This window comes from Salmo trutta, chromosome 28 (assembly GCF_901001165.1).
Source record: "Salmo trutta chromosome 28, fSalTru1.1, whole genome shotgun sequence".
Taxonomy (NCBI): Eukaryota; Metazoa; Chordata; class Actinopteri; order Salmoniformes; family Salmonidae; genus Salmo; species Salmo trutta.
This window is the reverse complement of record NC_042984.1, coordinates 6,493,040-6,510,862: the sequence shown is the minus strand read 5'-3', so window position 1 is coordinate 6,510,862 and position 17,823 is coordinate 6,493,040. Positions and strand designations below refer to the sequence as shown.

Genomic DNA, 17,823 nt, shown 5'->3' with positions numbered 1-17,823 from the left:
CCATACCTCTCCCAACCTAGTGCTGTACCATACCTCTCCCAACCTAGTGCTGTACCATACCTCTCCCAACCTAGTGCTGTACCATACCTCTCCCAACCTAGTGCTGTACCATACCTCTCCCAACCTAGTGCTGTACCATACCTCCCAACCTAGTGCTGTACCATACCATCTCCCAACCTAGTGCTGTACCATACCTCTCCCAACCTAGTGCTGTACCATACCTCTCCCAACCTAGTGCTGTGCCATACCTCTCCCAACCTAGTGCTGTACCATACCTCTCCCTCTCCCAACCTAATGCTGTACCATACCTCTCCCTCGCCCAACCTAGTGCTGTACCATACCTCTCCCTCTCCCAACCTAGTGTTGTACCATACCTCTCCCAACCTAGTGCTGTACCATAACTCCCCCAACCTAGTGCTGTACCATACCTCTCCCTCTCCCAACCTAATGCTGTACCATACCTCTCCCTCGCCCAACCTAGTGCTGTACCATACCTCTCCCTCTCCCAACCTAGTGTTGTACCATACCTCTCCCAACCTAGTGCTGTACCATAACTCCCCCAACCTAGTGCTGTACCATACCTCTCCCTCTCCCAACCTAATGCTGTACCATACCTCTCCCTCTCCCAACCTAGTGCTGTACCATACCTCTCCCTCTCCCAACCTAATGCTGTACCATACCTCTCCCTCTCCCAACCTAATGCTGTACCATACCTCTCCCAACCTAGTGCTGTACCATACCTCTCCCTCTCCCAACCTAATGCTGTACCATACCTCTCCCAACTTAATGCTGTACCATACCTCTCCCAACCTAATGCTGTACCATACCTCTCCCAACCTAATGCTGTACCATACCTCTCCCTCTCCCAACCTAATGCTGTACCATACCTCTCCCTCTCCCAACCTAATGCTGTACCATACCTCTCCCTCTCCCAACCTAATGCTGTACCATACCTCTCCCTCTCCCAACCTAGTGCTGTACCATGCCTCTCCCTCTCCCAACCTAATGCTGTACCATACCTCTCCCAACCTAATGCTGTACCATACCTCTCCCAACCTAGTGCTGTACCATACCTCTCCCTCTCCCAACCCAATGCTGTACCATACCTCTCCCAACCTAATGCTGTACCATACCTCTCCCAACCTAGTGCTGTACCATACCTCTCCCTCTCCCAACCTAATGCTGTACCATACCTCTCCCTCTCCCAACCTAGTGCTGTACCATACCTCTCCCTCTCCCAACCCAATGCTGTACCATACCTCTCCCAACCTAATGCTGTACCATACCTCTCCCAACCTAGTGCTGTACCATACCTCTCCCTCTCCCAACCTAATGCTGTACCATACCTCTCCCTCTCCCAACCTAGTGCTGTACCATACCTCTCCCAACCTAGTGCTGTACCATACCTCTCCCAACCTAGTGCTGTACCATACCTCTCCCAACCTAGTGCTGTACCATACCTCTCCCAACCTAGTGCTGTACCATACCTCTCCCAACCTAATGCTGTACCATACCTCTCCCTCTCCCAACCTAATGCTGTACCATGCCTCTCCCTCTCCCAACCTAATGCTGTACCATACCTCTCCCAACCTAATGCTGTACCATACCTCTCCCAACCTAATGCTGTACCATACCTCTCCCAACCTAATGCTGTACCATACCTCTCCCAACCTAATGCTGTACCATACCTCTCCCTCTCCCAACCTAATGCTGTACCATACCTCTCCCAACCTAATGCTGTACCATGCCTCTCCCTCTCCCAACCTAATGCTGTACCATACCTCTCCCAACCTAATGCTGTACCATACCTCTCCCTCTCCCAACCTAATGCTGTACCATGCCTCTCCCTCTCCCAACCTAATGCTGTACCATGCCTCTCCCTCTCCCAACCTAATGCTGTACCATACCTCTCCCAACCTAATGCTGTACCATACCTCTCCCTCTCCCAACCTAGTGCTGTACCATACCTCTCCCTCTCCCAACCTAGTGCTGTACCATACCTCTCCCTCTCCCAACCTAGTGCTGTACCATACCTCTCCCAACCTAGTGCTGTACCATACCTCTCCCAACCTAGTGCTGTACCATACCTCTCCCAACCTAGTGCTGTACCATACCTCTCCCAACCTAGTGCTGTACCATACCTCTCCCAACCTAGTGCTGTACCATACCTCTCCCAACCTAGTGCTGTACCATACCTCTCCCAACCTAGTGCTGTACCATACCTCTCCCAACCTAGTGCTGTACCATACCTCTCCCAACCTAGTGCTGTACCATACCTCTCCCAACCTAGTGCTGTACCATACCTCTCCCAACCTAGTGCTGTACCATACCTCTCCCAACCTAGTGCTGTACCATACCTCTCCCAACCTAGTGCTGTACCATACCTCTCCCAACCTAGTGCTGTACCATACCTCTCCCAACCTAGTGCTGTACCATACCTCTCCCTCTCCCAACCTAGTGTTGTACCATACCTCTCCCAACCTAGTGCTGTACAATAACTCCCCCAACCTAGTGCTGTACCATACCTCTCCCTCTCCCAACCTAATGCTGTACCATACCTCTCCCTCTCCCAACCTAGTGCTGTACCATACCTCTCCCTCTCCCAACCTAATGCTGTACCATACCTCTCCCTCTCCCAACCTAGTGCTGTACCATACCTCTCCCTCTCCCAACCTAATGCTGTACCATACCTCTCCCTCTCCCAACCTAGTGCTGTACCATACCTCTCCCTCTCCCAACCTAATGCTGTACCATACCTCTCCCAACCTAGTGCTGTACCATACCTCTCCCAACCTAGTGCTGTACCATACCTCTCCCAACCTAGTGCTGTACCATACCTCTCCCAACCTAGTGCTGTACCATACCTCTCCCAACCTAGTGCTGTACCATACCTCTCCCAACCTAGTGCTGTACCATACCTCTCCCAACCTAGTGCTGTACCATACCTCTCCCAACCTAGTGCTGTACCATACCTCTCCCAACCTAGTGCTGTACCATACCTCTCCCAACCTAGTGCTGTACCATACCTCTCCCAACCTAGTGCTGTACCATACCTCTCCCAACCTAGTGCTGTACCATACCTCTCCCTCTCCCAACCTAGTGTTGTACCATACCTCTCCCAACCTAGTGCTGTACAATAACTCCCCCAACCTAGTGCTGTACCATACCTCTCCCTCTCCCAACCTAATGCTGTACCATACCTCTCCCTCTCCCAACCTAGTGCTGTACCATACCTCTCCCTCTCCCAACCTAATGCTGTACCATACCTCTCCCTCTCCCAACCTAGTGCTGTACCATACCTCTCCCTCTCCCAACCTAATGCTGTACCATACCTCTCCCTCTCCCAACCTAGTGCTGTACCATACCTCTCCCTCTCCCAACCTAATGCTGTACCATACCTCTCCCAACCTAATGCTGTACCATACCTCTCCCTCTCCCAACCTAATGCTGTACCATACCTCTCCCTCTCCCAACCTAGTGCTGTACCATGCCTCTCCCTCTCCCAACCTAGTGTTGTACCATACCTCTCCCAACCTAGTGCTGTACCATACCTCTCCCAACCTAGTGCTGTACCATACCTCTCCCAACCTAGTGCTGTACAATAACTCCCCCAACCTAGTGCTGTACCATACCTCTCCCTCTCCCAACCTAATGCTGTACCATACCTCTCCCAACCTAATGCTGTACCATACCTCTCCCTCTCCCAACCTAATGCTGTACCATACCTCTCCCTCTCCCAACCTAGTGCTGTACCATACCTCTCCCAACCTAGTGCTGTACCATACCCCTCCCAACCTAGTGCTGTACCATGCCTCTCCCAACCTAGTGCTGTACCATACCTCTCCCAACCTAGTGCTGTACCATACCTCTCCCAACCTAGTGCTGTACCATACCTCTCCCAACCTAGTGCTGTACCATACCTCTCCCAACCTAGTGCTGTACCATACCTCTCCCAACCTAGTGCTGTACCATACCTCTCCCAACCTAGTGCTGTACCATACCTCTCCCAACCTAGTGCTGTACCATACCCCTCCCAACCTAGTGCTGTACCATACCCCTCCCAACCTAGTGCTGTACCATACCTCTCCCAACCTAGTGCTGTACCATACCTCTCCCAACCTAGTGCTGTACCATACCCCTCCCAACCTAGTGCTGTACCATACCTCTCCCAACCTAGTGCTGTACCATACCTCTCCCTCTCCCAACCTAGTGCTGTACCATACCTCTCCCTCTCCCAACCTAGTGTTGTACCATACCTCTCCCAACCTAGTGCTGTACCATACCTCCCCCAACCTAATGCTGTACCATACCTCTCCCTCTCCCAACCTAATGCTGTACCATACCTCTCCCTCTCCCAACCTAGTGCTGTACCATACCTCTCCCAACCTAATGCTGTACCATACCTCTCCCTCTCCCAACCTAGTGCTGTACCATGCCTCTCCCTCTCCCAACCTAATACTGTACCATACCTCTCCCAACCTAATGTTGTACCATACCTCTCCCTCTCCCAACCTAATACTGTACCATACCTCTCCCAACCTAATGCTGTACCATACCTCTCCCAACCTAGTGCTGTACCATACCTCTCCCTCTCCCAACCTAATGCTGTACCATACCTCTCCCTCTCCCAACCTAGTGTTGTACCATACCTCTCCCAACCTAATGCTGTACCATACCTCTCCCTCTCCCAACCTAATGTTGTACCATACCTCTCCCTCTCCCAACCTAATACTGTACCATACCTCTCCCTCTCCCAACCTAGTGCTGTACCATACCTCTCCCAACCTAGTGCTGTACCATACCTCTCCCTCTCCCAACCTAGTGCTGTACCATACCTCTCCCAACCTAGTGCTGTACCATAACTCTCCCTCTCCCAACCTAATGCTGTACCATACCTCTCCCTCTCCCAACCTAATGCTGTACCATACCTCTCCCAACCTAATGCTGTACCATGCCTCTCCCTCTCCCAACCTAATGCTGTACCATGCCTCTCCCAACCTAATGCTGTACCATACCTCTCCCAACCTAATGCTGTACCATACCTCTCCCTCTCCCAACCTAATGCTGTACCATGCCTCTCCCTCTCCCAACCTAATGCTGTACCATGCCTCTCCCTCTCCCAACCTAGTGCTGTACCATACCTCTCCCAACCTAGTGCTGTACCATACCTCTCCCAACCTAGTGCTGTACCATACCTCTCCCAACCTAGTGCTGTACCATACCTCTCCCAACCTAGTGCTGTACCATACCTCTCCCAACCTAGTGCTGTACCATACCTCTCCCAACCTAGTGCTGTACCATACCTCTCCCAACCTAGTGCTGTACCATACCTCTCCCAACCTAGTGCTGTACCATACCTCTCCCAACCTAGTGCTGTACCATAACTCCCCCAACCTAGTGCTGTACCATACCTCTCCCTCTCCCAACCTAATGCTGTACCATACCTCTCCCTCTCCCAACCTAATGCTGTACCATACCTCTCCCAACCTAATGCTGTACCATACCTCTCCCAACCTAATGCTGTACCATACCTCTCCCTCTCCCAACCTAGTGCTGTACCATACCTCTCCCTCTCCCAACCTAATGCTGTACCATACCTCTCCCTCTCCCAACCTAGTGCTGTACCATACCTCTCCCTCTCCCAACCTAATGCTGTACCATACCTCTCCCAACCTAATGCTGTACCATACCTCTCCCTCTCCCAACCTAATGCTGTACCATACCTCTCCCTCTCCCAACCTAGTGCTGTACCATACCTCTCCCAACCTAGTGCTGTACCATACCTCTCCCAACCTAGTGCTGTACCATACCCCTCCCAACCTAGTGCTGTACCATACCTCTCCCAACCTAGTGCTGTACCATACCTCTCCCAACCTAGTGCTGTACCATACCCCTCCCAACCTAGTGCTGTACCATGCCTCTCCCTCTCCCAACCTAGTGCTGTACCATGCCTCTCCCTCTCCCTACCTAATGCTGTACCATACCTCTCCCAACCTAATGCTGTACCATACCTCTCCCTCTCCCAACCTAGTGCTGTACCATACCTCTCCCAACCTAGTGCTGTACCATACCTCTCCCAACCTAGTGCTGTACCATACCTCTCCCAACCTAGTGCTGTACCATACCTCTCCCAACCTAGTGCTGTACCATACCCCTCCCAACCTAGTGCTGTACCATACCTCTCCCAACCTAGTGCTGTACCATACCTCTCCCAACCTAGTGCTGTACCATACCTCTCCCAACCTAGTGCTGTACCATACCTCTCCCAACCTAGTGCTGTACCATACCCCTCCCAACCTAGTGCTGTACCATACCTCTCCCAACCTAGTGCTGTACCATACCTCTCCCTCTCCCAACCTAGTGTTGTACCATACCTCTCCCAAGCTAGTGCTGTACCATACCTCCCCCAACCTAATGCTGTACCATACCTCTCCCTCTCCCAACCTAATGCTGTACCATACCTCTCCCTCTCCCAACCTAGTGCTGTACCATACCTCTCCCAACCTAATGCTGTACCATACCTCTCCCTCTCCCAACCTAGTGCTGTACCATGCCTCTCCCTCTCCCAACCTAATACTGTACCATACCTCTCCCAACCTAATGTTGTACCATACCTCTCCCTCTCCCAACCTAATACTGTACCATACCTCTCCCTCTCCCAACCTAATGCTGTGCCATACCTCTCCCAACCTAGTGCTGTACCATACCTCTCCCTCTCCCAACCTAATGCTGTACCATACCTCTCCCTCTCCCAACCTAGTGTTGTACCATACCTCTCCCAACCTAATGCTGTACCATACCTCTCCCTCTCCCAACCTAATGCTGTACCATACCTCTCCCTCTCCCAACCTAATACTGTACCATACCTCTCCCTCTCCCAACCTAGTGCTGTACCATACCTCTCCCTCTCCCAACCTAGTGCTGTACCATACCCCTCCCAACCTAGTGCTGTACCATACCTCTCCCTCTCCCAACCTAGTGCTGTACCATACCTCTCCCAACCTAATGCTGTACCATACCCCTCCCAACCTAGTGCTGTACCATGCCTCTCCCTCTCCCAACCTAGTGCTGTACCATACCTCTCCCAACCTAATGCTGTACCATACCTCTCCCTCTCCCAACCTAGTGCTGTACCATACCTCTCCCAACCTAGTGCTGTACCATACCTCCCCCAACCTAGTGCTGTACCATACCTCTCCCAACCTAGTGCTGTACCATACCTCTCCCAACCTAGTGCTGTACCATACCTCTCCCAACCTAGTGCTGTACCATACCTCTCCCTCTCCCAACCTAGTGCTGTACCATACCTCTCCCTCTCCCAACCTAGTGTTGTACCATACCTCTCCCAACCTAGTGCTGTACCATACCTCCCCCAACCTAATGCTGTACCATACCTCTCCCTCTCCCAACCTAATGCTGTACCATACCTCTCCCTCTCCCAACCTAATGCTGTACCATACCTCTCCCTCTCCCAACCTAGTGCTGTACCATACCTCTCCCAACCTAATGCTGTACCATACCTCTCCCTCTCCCAACCTAGTGCTGTACCATGCCTCTCCCTCTCCCAACCTAATACTGTACCATACCTCTCCCAACCTAATGTTGTACCATACCTCTCCCTCTCCCAACCTAATACTGTACCATACCTCTCCCAACCTAATGCTGTACCATACCTCTCCCTCTCCCAACCTAGTGTTGTATCATACCTCTCCCAACCTAATGCTGTACCATACCTCTCCCTCTCCCAACCTAATGCTGTACCATACCTCTCCCTCTCCCAACCTAATACTGTACCATACCTCTCCCTCTCCCAACCTAATACTGTACCATACCTCTCCCTCTCCCAACCTAGTGCTGTACCATACCTCTCCCAACCTAGTGCTGTACCATAACTCTCCCTCTCCCAACCTAATGCTGTACCATACCTCTCCCTCTCCCAACCTAGTGTTGTACCATACCTCTCCCTCTCCCAACCTAGTTCTGTACCATACCTCTCCCTCTCCCAACCTAATGCTGTACCATACCTCTCCCTCTCCCAACCTAGTGCTGTACCATGCCTCTCCCAACCTAGTGCTGTACCATGCCTCTCCCAACCTAGTGCTGTACCATGCCTCTCCCAACCTAGTGCTGTACCATACCTCTCCCAACCTAGTGCTGTACCATGCCTCTCCCAACCTAGTGCTGTACCATGCCTCTCCCAACCTAGTGCTGTACCATGCCTCTCCCAACCTAGTGCTGTACCATGCCTCTCCCAACCTAGTGCTGTACCATACCTCTCCCAACCTAGTGCTGTACCATACCTCTCCCAACCTAGTGCTGTACCATACCTCTCCCAACCTAGTGCTGTACCATACCTCTCCCAACCTAGTGCTGTACCATACCTCTCCCTCTCCCAACCTAGTGCTGTACCATACCTCTCCCTCTCCCAACCTAGTGCTGTACCATACCTCGCCCTCTCCCAACCTAGTGCTGTACCATACCTCGCCCTCTCCCAACCTAGTGCTGTACCATACCTCTCCCTCTCCCAACCTAATGCTGTACCATACCTCTCCCTCTCCCAACCTAGTGCTGTTCCATACCTCTCCCTCTCCCAACCTAATGCTGTACCATGCCTCTCCCTCTCCCAACCTAATGCATTACCATGCCTCTCCAAACCTAATTCTGTACCATACCTCTCCCTCTCCCAACCTAATGCTGTACCATACCTCTCCCAACCTAATGCTGTACCATACCTCTCCCAACCTAATGCTGTACCATACCTCTCCCTCTCCCAACCTAATGCTGTACCATACCTCTCCCTCTCCCAACCTAATGCTGTACCATACCTCTCCCTCTCCCAACCTAGTGCTGTACCATACCTCTCCCTCTCCCAACCTAGTGCTGTACCATACCTCTCCCTCTCCCAACCTAATGCATTACCGTGCCTCTCCAAACCTAATTCTGTACCATGCCTAACCCTCTAAGTATTACAAAACATCTTATGTAGACAGTGAAGTGTTAAAGTGTACACAATCAAGTACCCTTAATCCTTAGCGTGCCGACCAGTAGCATAGGCTTCAGACCCTTAATGTTCTCACAGGCTGAGGCTGGACTAGCACAACCAGTCCCAAACTGTCAATCAACTGTCAAACCTTCTGGAAAAAGAAGGGACAAACCTGGATATGATTAGGTCCATGTCATTATGTCTGCATAAAGAGTTCATTAAGACAGTGTCCTCACTGCCAGAAGCTGCACCAACATACCTTTCCCAACCCCACTTTAAATAAAGAGTCAAACTCCATGTCATGAAGTCTTCAATAACAGTTCATGGGTGGGACGATGTCATACAACATTTAAAACTAAGTGACATAAATGACATTGATTGAAATAATTTTCCATTTTTGCCCTGTACACATGAGCTTGTTGGTCCTGCTGGCCTGAATAACCCACTTAAAATAAACTCTCAATCTCATCGAGGTCCTGTGTGGCTCAGTTGGTAGAACATGGTGCTTGTAACGCCAGGGGGTTCGATTCCCACGAGGGGCCAGTATGAACATGTATTTTATTTAAACCTTTCTTTAACTAGGCAAGTCAATTATAAGGAAATTCTTATTTACAATGACGGCCTACCAAAAGGGCAAAAGTCCTCCTGCGGAGACGGGGGCTGGGATAAAAAAATAATACAATATAAATAAATATAGGACAAAAACACACATCACAACAAGAGAGACAACACAACACTACATAAAGAGAGACCTAAGACGACAACATAACAAGGCAGCAAAACAAGGCAGCAAAACATGCCAACACAGCATGGTAGCAACACATGTATGCACTCTCTGAATAAGAATGTCTGTTAAATTTGTGTACATTTGTGTACTCATCCATAGATTAGACCCAGGCTGCAGCCAGTAGTCCTGTAACGCTCTGGAACAGAACTGTACCTAAAACAGTCCTACAGCTGGGTCTAGAAACCAGACCTGAGTTCAAATACATCTGTGCTTTATTGAGATTGCCTGAAGTGTCCAAGTGGGTTGGCTGTTTCTATTGCAACAGGCAAACTCTCAAAAGACTTCAAATAGTATTTAAACCCAGGTCTGCTATAAACTGCTCTGGAACTATGTTGTATGGTAGAGTCCTGTACGGGCATGAATCTGAAGCCTTACCCATGCCTGTGAATGTTCAGGCCCTACCCTATCCAGGCCTGATTGCTTCTGCCAAATTTAAAAAGGCCCAGCCCGAAACCCCAAAATCACTTATTCTGTTAGTAAATCCATTAGCTGCTCCTCTACGTCAGTCACTCGCTCCCTGCGCGCAGCTTGCTCTGCATGCAGTCTTCTCATGGCTCTCTGAGTCTGAGTATCCATAGCAATGGCTCCACTTGGGCTGATCTGATCAGGCCTCACGCTCCCCTATCTGAGATATCTACTGCAGCCCTCATCCTCCACATACAACACCAGTTCTGCCAGTCACATTCTGTTAAAGATCCCCAAAGCACACACATCCCTGGGTCTCTCCTCTTTCCAGTTCACTGCAGCTAGCGACTGGAACGAGCTGCAACAAACACTCAAACTGGACAGTTTTATCTCTCTTCATTCAAAGACTCACTCATGGACACTCTTACTGACAGTTGTGGCTGCTTCGTGTGATGTATTGTTGTCTCTACCTTCTTGCCTTTTGTGCTGTTGTCTGTGCCCAATAATGTTTCTTTCATGTTTTGTGCTGCTACCATGTTGTGCTGCTGCCATGTTGTGTTGCTACCATGTTGTTGTCATGTTGTGCTGCTACTATGCTGTGTTTTCATGTGTTGCTGCCATGCTGTTGTCTTACTGTAGGTCTCTATGTTGTGTTGTCTCTCTTGTAGTGATGTGTGTTTCGTCCTACATTTTTAATCCCAGTCCCTGTCCACGCAGGAGGCCTTTTACCTTCTGGTAGGCCGTCATTGTAAAATAACAATTTGTTCTTAAATTGACTTGCCTAGTTACTACTGCTCTGGATAAGAGCATCTGCTAAATGATCTTAGTCAGACATGATTGAGCAGGTGCAAAATGGCTCAATTTAAAAAAATGTTGTGATCAATTTTGGGATGATCTACCCGTACCCTAGGTATTGATGAGAAAAAAAACTAACAAAAACAGGACCTACCTGGCCATAACCCAATGTATAATGTCGGGTAGCAGAGCTCTACTGTACGGTACCCAAACAGCAGTATATTGGACCGAGGGGAGAGCAACTGCCCCTCTCATTGAAGCTATGAAGATCCAGAAAGCAGGAACACCATTATAATTAAAATCGGTAATTGACAATATTTGTATAAATACATTTTTCTCTAAGACAATAAATCATGGAACGAATACTTGCTTCTATTATAATTTTTTTTTTTTTTTTTAAATAAAAAAAAATCAGGACATCTTGTGTAAACACAGAAGAAGTTAAGGATAATTGAGTTGCTACCGACAGCCTGCAGTACCCAGGTTGGCCTTCATCTTGAGATCCTTAATGAGAGGGGGCAGCACTGAGCTAGCCTTCAACGTCACTTCCTGGACTAGCTCAAACTGGGCATGTTATGTCTTGAAAATATCCTCCACGACATGCCATCAATGTTGGTAAAAATCTACTTCCTTGATTTCAAACGCGCCATGGAGTCTTCACATAGGAATGAATGGTGTGACGTCAATGGATTTATCCATTTATACACTGAACAAAAATATAAAAACGCAATATGTAAAGTGTTGGTCCCATGTTTCATGAGCCGAATGAGCTTATCCTTCTCAAATTTACACCTTGTGCTGCGGACAATAAAAGGCCACTATAATGTGCAGTTTTGTCATTGCAAAGCTGTCATCAAGGCAAAGGGTGGCTACTGAAGAATCTCAAATATATTTTGATTTTCGGTTACTACATGAGTCCATGTGTTATTTCATAGTTGAGGTCTTCACTATTATTCTACAAAATATAGAAAATAGGGGGAAAAAAAGTAAAATAGGTCAAAGAGGCAAAATATTTCAATTCAACCACAGGAGCCACAAAGGATCATTCGTTATATATAAATATATATTTTTTAATTGCTGTGGATTAAGTTATCAGAAGCACATACAGGTTTTTGCCAAAACGAAGGAAACACCACAATAAGGGTCTTAAATGGGTGTTGTGATACCACAAGCTGCCAGAACAGCATCAATGCACCTTGGCATAGATTTTATAAGTGGACCTAAATCATACCAGGAAAATGCAGCCCACACCATAACATACAGTCGGTAAGTATTCAGACCCCTTCACTTTTTACATTACAGCCATATTCTAAAATTGATAAAATAGTTTCCCCCCCCCCCCCCCCCTCATCAACCTACACTCAATATCCCATAATGACAAAGCAAAAACAAGTTGACATTTTTGCAAATGTACTACAAATAAAAAAAACTGAAATGTCACATTTAATTATTCAGACCATTTTTTTTATTTAACCTGTATTTAACCAGGTAGGCCAGTTGAGAACAAGTTCTCATTTACAACTGCGACATTGGCCAAGATAAAGCAAAGCAGTTCGACACATACAACACACATGGAATAAACAAACATACAGTCAATAATACAGTAGAAAAAGTCTATATACAGTGTGTGCAAATGAGGTAAGGGAGGTAAGGCAATAAATAGGCCATGGTGGCGAAGTAATTACAATCTAGCAATTAAACACTGGAGTGATAGATGTGCAGAAGATGAATGTGCAAGTAGAGATACTGGGGTGCAAAGGAGCAAGATAAATACATAAATACAGTATGGGGATGAGGTAGTTGGATGGGGTATTTACAGATGGGCTATGTACAAGTGCAGTGATCTGACAGCTGGTGCTTAAAGCTAGTGAGGGAGATATAAGTCTCCAGCTTCAGTGATTTTTGCAGTTCGTTCCAGTCATTGGCAGCAGAGAACTGGAAGGTACTCCGTACTTTCTTGAAGCACCTTTGGCAGCGATTACAGCCTCGAGTCTTCTTGGGTGTGGCGCTTCAAGCTTGGCACACCTGTATTTGGGGAGTTTCTCCCATTAATCTCTGCAGATCCTCTCAAGCTCTGTCAGTTTTGATGGTGACCTTTGCTGCACGCTATTTTCACGTCTCTCCAGAGATGTTAGATCGGGTTCAAGTCCGGGCCATTCAAGGACATAGAGACTTGCCCCAAAGCCACCCCTGCATTGTCTTGGCTGAGTGCTTAGGGTCATTGTCCTGTAGAAGGTGAACCTTCGCCCCAGTCTGAGGTCCTGAAAGCTCTGGAGCAAGTTTTCATCAAGGATCTCTCTGTACTTTGCTCCGTTCATCTTTCCCTCGATCCTGACTAGTTTCCCAGTCCCTGCCTGCTGAAAAACAACCAATCAACCAAACAATGAATGTTGTTTCTCATGGTCTGAGAGTCTTTAGGTGCCTTTTAGAAACTCCATGTGCTTTTTACTGTGGAGTTGCTTCTGTCTGGCCACTCTACCATAAAGGCCTGACTGGTAGAGTGCTGCAGAGATGGTTGTCCTTCTGGAAGGTTCTCCCATCTCCACAGAGGAACCCTGGAGCTCTGTCAAAGTGACCATCTGGTTCTTGGTCACCTCCCTGACCAAGGCCCTTCTCCCCCGATTGCTAAGTTTGGCCGGGCGGCCAGCTCTAGGAAGTGTCTTTGTGGTTCCAAACTTCTTCCATTTAAGCATGATGGAGGCCACTGTGTTCTTGGGGACCTTCTATGCTGCAGAAATGTTTTGGTACCCTTCCCCAGATCTGTGCTTCGACACAATCCTGTCTCAGAGCTCTACAGACAATTCCTTTGACCTCATGGCTTGGTTTTTGCCTTTCCAAATCATGTCCAATCAATTGAACTTACCACAAGTGGACCCTGCTAAAGGAAAATCCCCATGTGGAAGTCCTAAAAACACCTCTGCTGAACTGTAGTCTAGTCCACATGGCAACAGTTAATATGGTTATATTATAAAAAGGGCCTTTTTCTCCAACAGTAAATTTGCATCTTGGTGCACAGAAAATAATGGTGTGCTGGGAAGGTGGGGGTGAGGGGTTTAACCGGTGTCAGAGGTGGTGTCCCTGCTCTTTTCCCTCAGGTCCTGGCGTTCCATGCCTGGCGTTTATCTGATGCATCAACTATAGGCCGTGGCTGCAGATGCATCAGACTTTTTCGGGATCTTTAGTCCTCCTCCTCTGATGCATGACGAGCTGGCTGATGTAATTATCATAACATCATACACAGTCAGACATAGGAGGAACCTATTATTTAGAAGGACATTATATTTTTTTAAAAAAAGGTACTAATTCCAACTAAAAGTTTATACTAAATACAATTTGTTGCTACTTGTTACAGGAAATGAAGGACAGTTGTGTGTGGGGGGGGGGGGTCAAGAACTGGTCATACACAAATTCTTAGCAGGAACTACGAACTAACTCAACGAGTTGTCTGTGGGTATGCTGTTTGTTAGCGGAGTAGAATGCGGATGCATTGGGTAAGACGTGGTTAAGCTGGTCTATCTGTCCAATGTTGACACAGCCGGATAGTAAGATAGCCCTGCCTCCAAAAGACATCTGGTGATCCTAAATTACACCACATCCTTAGTTAGAGCTAGCTACACAGTGGTTGAGGACAACATCATTAAGAAAAAGACAGTCAGTCAAATGTATTTATAAAGTCCTTCTTACATCAGCTGATGTCACAAAGTGCTGTACAGAAACCCAGCCTAAAACCCCAAACAGCAAGCAGTGCAAGTATAGAAGCACGGTGGCTAGGAAAAACTCTCTAGAAAGACCAGAACCTAGGAAGAAACCTAGAGAGGAACCAGGCTATGAGGGGTGGCCAGTCAGTGGCAAGAACTTCATAATATACTCCCAATTTGAAATCACTTCTGCCTACCGCATAATCTAAATGTTAAGAATGTATAGTCAAAAGCATAGGAATATGGGTCTAGCCCCAATGCATCTGTTCTACTGTATAGTCTAAATGTTAAGAATGTGCTTTCAAATGCAGAAACACTTTGCATTTGTGTATCTTGCAACCTAATTGCCTAACAACCAAACGCACACACACACACTTCCTCTATACGCACAGGCAATAGAAATTCATGAAAAACCAGATTGCCTATATAAAACCACCCATAGGCCTCCAGACACACAGAGGAGGCAGATCATGAAAACTAAGAAGTCAGGCCAGGCCTAGTCAGAACTATAGGTAACAGAATTCTATGAGTCACCTAAATTGCCAAACGAACACTAGGTTTCACCTGTTCTCTTATTGAAAAAAAGAATGCTAATTTCCCCCTCTGTACACACTGAAGCAGAAAATGAAACGACGGCAGTTAGGCCAGGCCTAGTATGAAGTACAGCAGCATCATCATCATCCCTAGGAGGAAATATAGGTCAGATTCCTAACTAGTAGAGAAGAGGTGAGAGACACATACAACAGGGTCTGATATTACTGACACCCTTGATAAAGATGAGCAATAATGACTGTATAAAATAAACTATTAAAAACGCTGAACTATCGTAGGCTCAAATCAATGTGGAAATGATAGTATTTTATACTAATACAATTCCTCAGAGAAATATATTTTGTTTAACAAGTAAATCATTTATTTTCTCCAAAAAAAGGTAGGGGTCAACAATTATTGACACCCCTAAAGATTCTTATAAATAAACTAGTCAAAAGTTTAGTATTTGGTCCCATATTCCTAGCACGCAATGACTACATCAAGTTTGTGACTCTACAAACTCCTCTAAACACTTCTACATTAATGTGGATGCTACCATGATTACGAAAAAAATTGACTCCAAAAATGACAATATATTATTACCATTCATTGTTATTGTGCACAAATTTATCTGAAACACAACTGCAAATGCATCCAACAAGTTTGTAGATTCATAAGCTTTATCTAGTCATTGAGCGCTAGATATGGGACCAAATACTACACTTTGGACTACTTTATTTTACAAGAAAAAAGCTGACTTGTTAAACAATACCTCTTTCTCTGAGCAATTGTACTAGTATAAAATAACAATTTCCCCCAAAGATTTGAGCATACAATAGCTCAGTATTTTAATTATTCATTTTACACATTATTGTTCATCTTCATCAAGGGTGTCAATAATTTCGGGACCCCACTGTAAGTATGTGTGTACATACACTAGACTGACTAGATACTGGCCTCAATGCAGTTAGGCCCTGGGCAAGATACACCAGTAGAATTGATCATTGTATACCTATGCTGTATTACAACTGTATTACAGACCAACTGGATGCGAAACTCACTAAAGATTAAACTTGCTAGATTATTTACAGGTACCCTTAAACAATTAGCTACAGAGATGCTAAACTAAATATTAACCCATAATCCTGCTCTGTATTTGGGTTGACGTCATCTTTAAAGACAGTAGCCTACTTGTGTCAGTATCAACTGGCTTGACTAAAATTGAGTGAGCTGTGAAACATGACAGATTGATCTCATGCAAGAAGCTGGCGAATAGATCATGTGTGGTTAGTTGCATGTTAACGGTAAAAAACTAAAATCTGTTGTACTGTTAAAACCCAAGTCATTTTCTTATTGTGAGGATAATTATCCAGGTAACGTGTCACCTGCAGAACATTAGCCTATTATACCGGTGAGAAGAGAAGTCAAACCGGACCTGCAGGGTTAACTTACGGTGTGGGTGTTGTTAGTTAACTTGGTGTCGAATCCCTGGAGACTTTTACAGTCCCCTTGATCAGCGCTTCTCCTGCTCCGAATGTGGTCGGGTGATTCAGAGTCAAACTGGTCCAATTCTACATATGCAGATCTCTTTTCGATATTCAAACTAGGATCTTTCACAAATTCATAGCGTCCGTTGTTATCTAGTCCTTCTCTAAAATCATAAGCTGACGTCAAATGCTGGAATATAAAAAGTAAAACACAGTACGTTAGAATTCCCATACTCACTGTGCGCCCCCCCAAAAAAACCTAGCTACTTTTATTGTAGGCTTTATTTTGTTATTCTAGTAATCCTGACTATAAATTGACGGTCGCTCCGGTTGAACAAGACTACCGATGACATCAACAACAACAACCAGTATCCCTGACAGCGAGTGGTAGTCTACTGCGGCTTTGTACGCTCTCCACCGGTCATAAACTCCGTTTCTAAAAACAAATCAGGCGCATTAATTTGCCGAGATGCATTACGTCCAATTGTCCACCGTGCAACTGCTTGGCCAGAAATTCTGTCAATGGCATTGATATTGGATAGCCCTTTGCAGACAGCCCACTGTGATTGGCTTTTACTGTGTTTGACACGAGAAATTTGTCTTCTGATTGGTTAAGACCTCAATAGCACATCCCATCTCACAAATAGCTTTGCCAGCTTGGTTAAGGGCACGACAGCTATTATATTATGGAAGGATTTGTCCCTTCAGTGAGCTTGATCAATATTTGTTAATATGTATGATTCCGAATATGTACAATTATCAAATTAAATATACATGAATAGGAATACATGTTTATAAGCATGCAAAACATGAGAAAAATAAGCACAAGGAAACAAGTTTATGTGATGGCATAGCCAGCCTAGTTGTGTCAGGCTCTTCAGATATCAGGTGTAGTTTATGTGATGGCATAGCCAGCCTAGTTGTGACAGGCTCTTCAGATATCAGGTGTAGTTTATGTGATGGCATAGCCAGCCTAGTTGTGTCAGGCTCTATCAGGTGTAGTTTATGTGATGGCATAGCCAGCCTAGTTGTGTCAGGCTCTTCAGATATCAGGTGTAGTTTATGTGATGGCATAGCCAGCCTAGTTGTGACAGGCTCTTCAGATATCAGGTGTAGTTTATGTGATGGCATAGCCAG

At 46.6% G+C, this 17,823-nt stretch overlaps 1 protein-coding gene across 2 annotated transcripts in view; it reads right to left on the bottom strand.

Moving 5' to 3' along the window:
• Nucleotides 1–17,226, bottom strand: part of LOC115165329 (sortilin) — a 39,413-nt gene extending 22,187 nt beyond the window's left edge. The window contains exon 1 of one of the 2 annotated variants that reach the window (XM_029718400.1): nucleotides 16,652–17,226. In XM_029718400.1, the coding sequence (XP_029574260.1) occupies nucleotides 16,652–16,918 (267 nt within the window). In that variant the 5' untranslated portion in view covers nucleotides 16,919–17,226. The remainder of the gene's footprint in view (nucleotides 1–16,651) is intronic. The other variant, XM_029718399.1, reaches the window with a different exon arrangement.
• Between the last annotated feature and the right edge of the window lie 597 nt (nucleotides 17,227–17,823).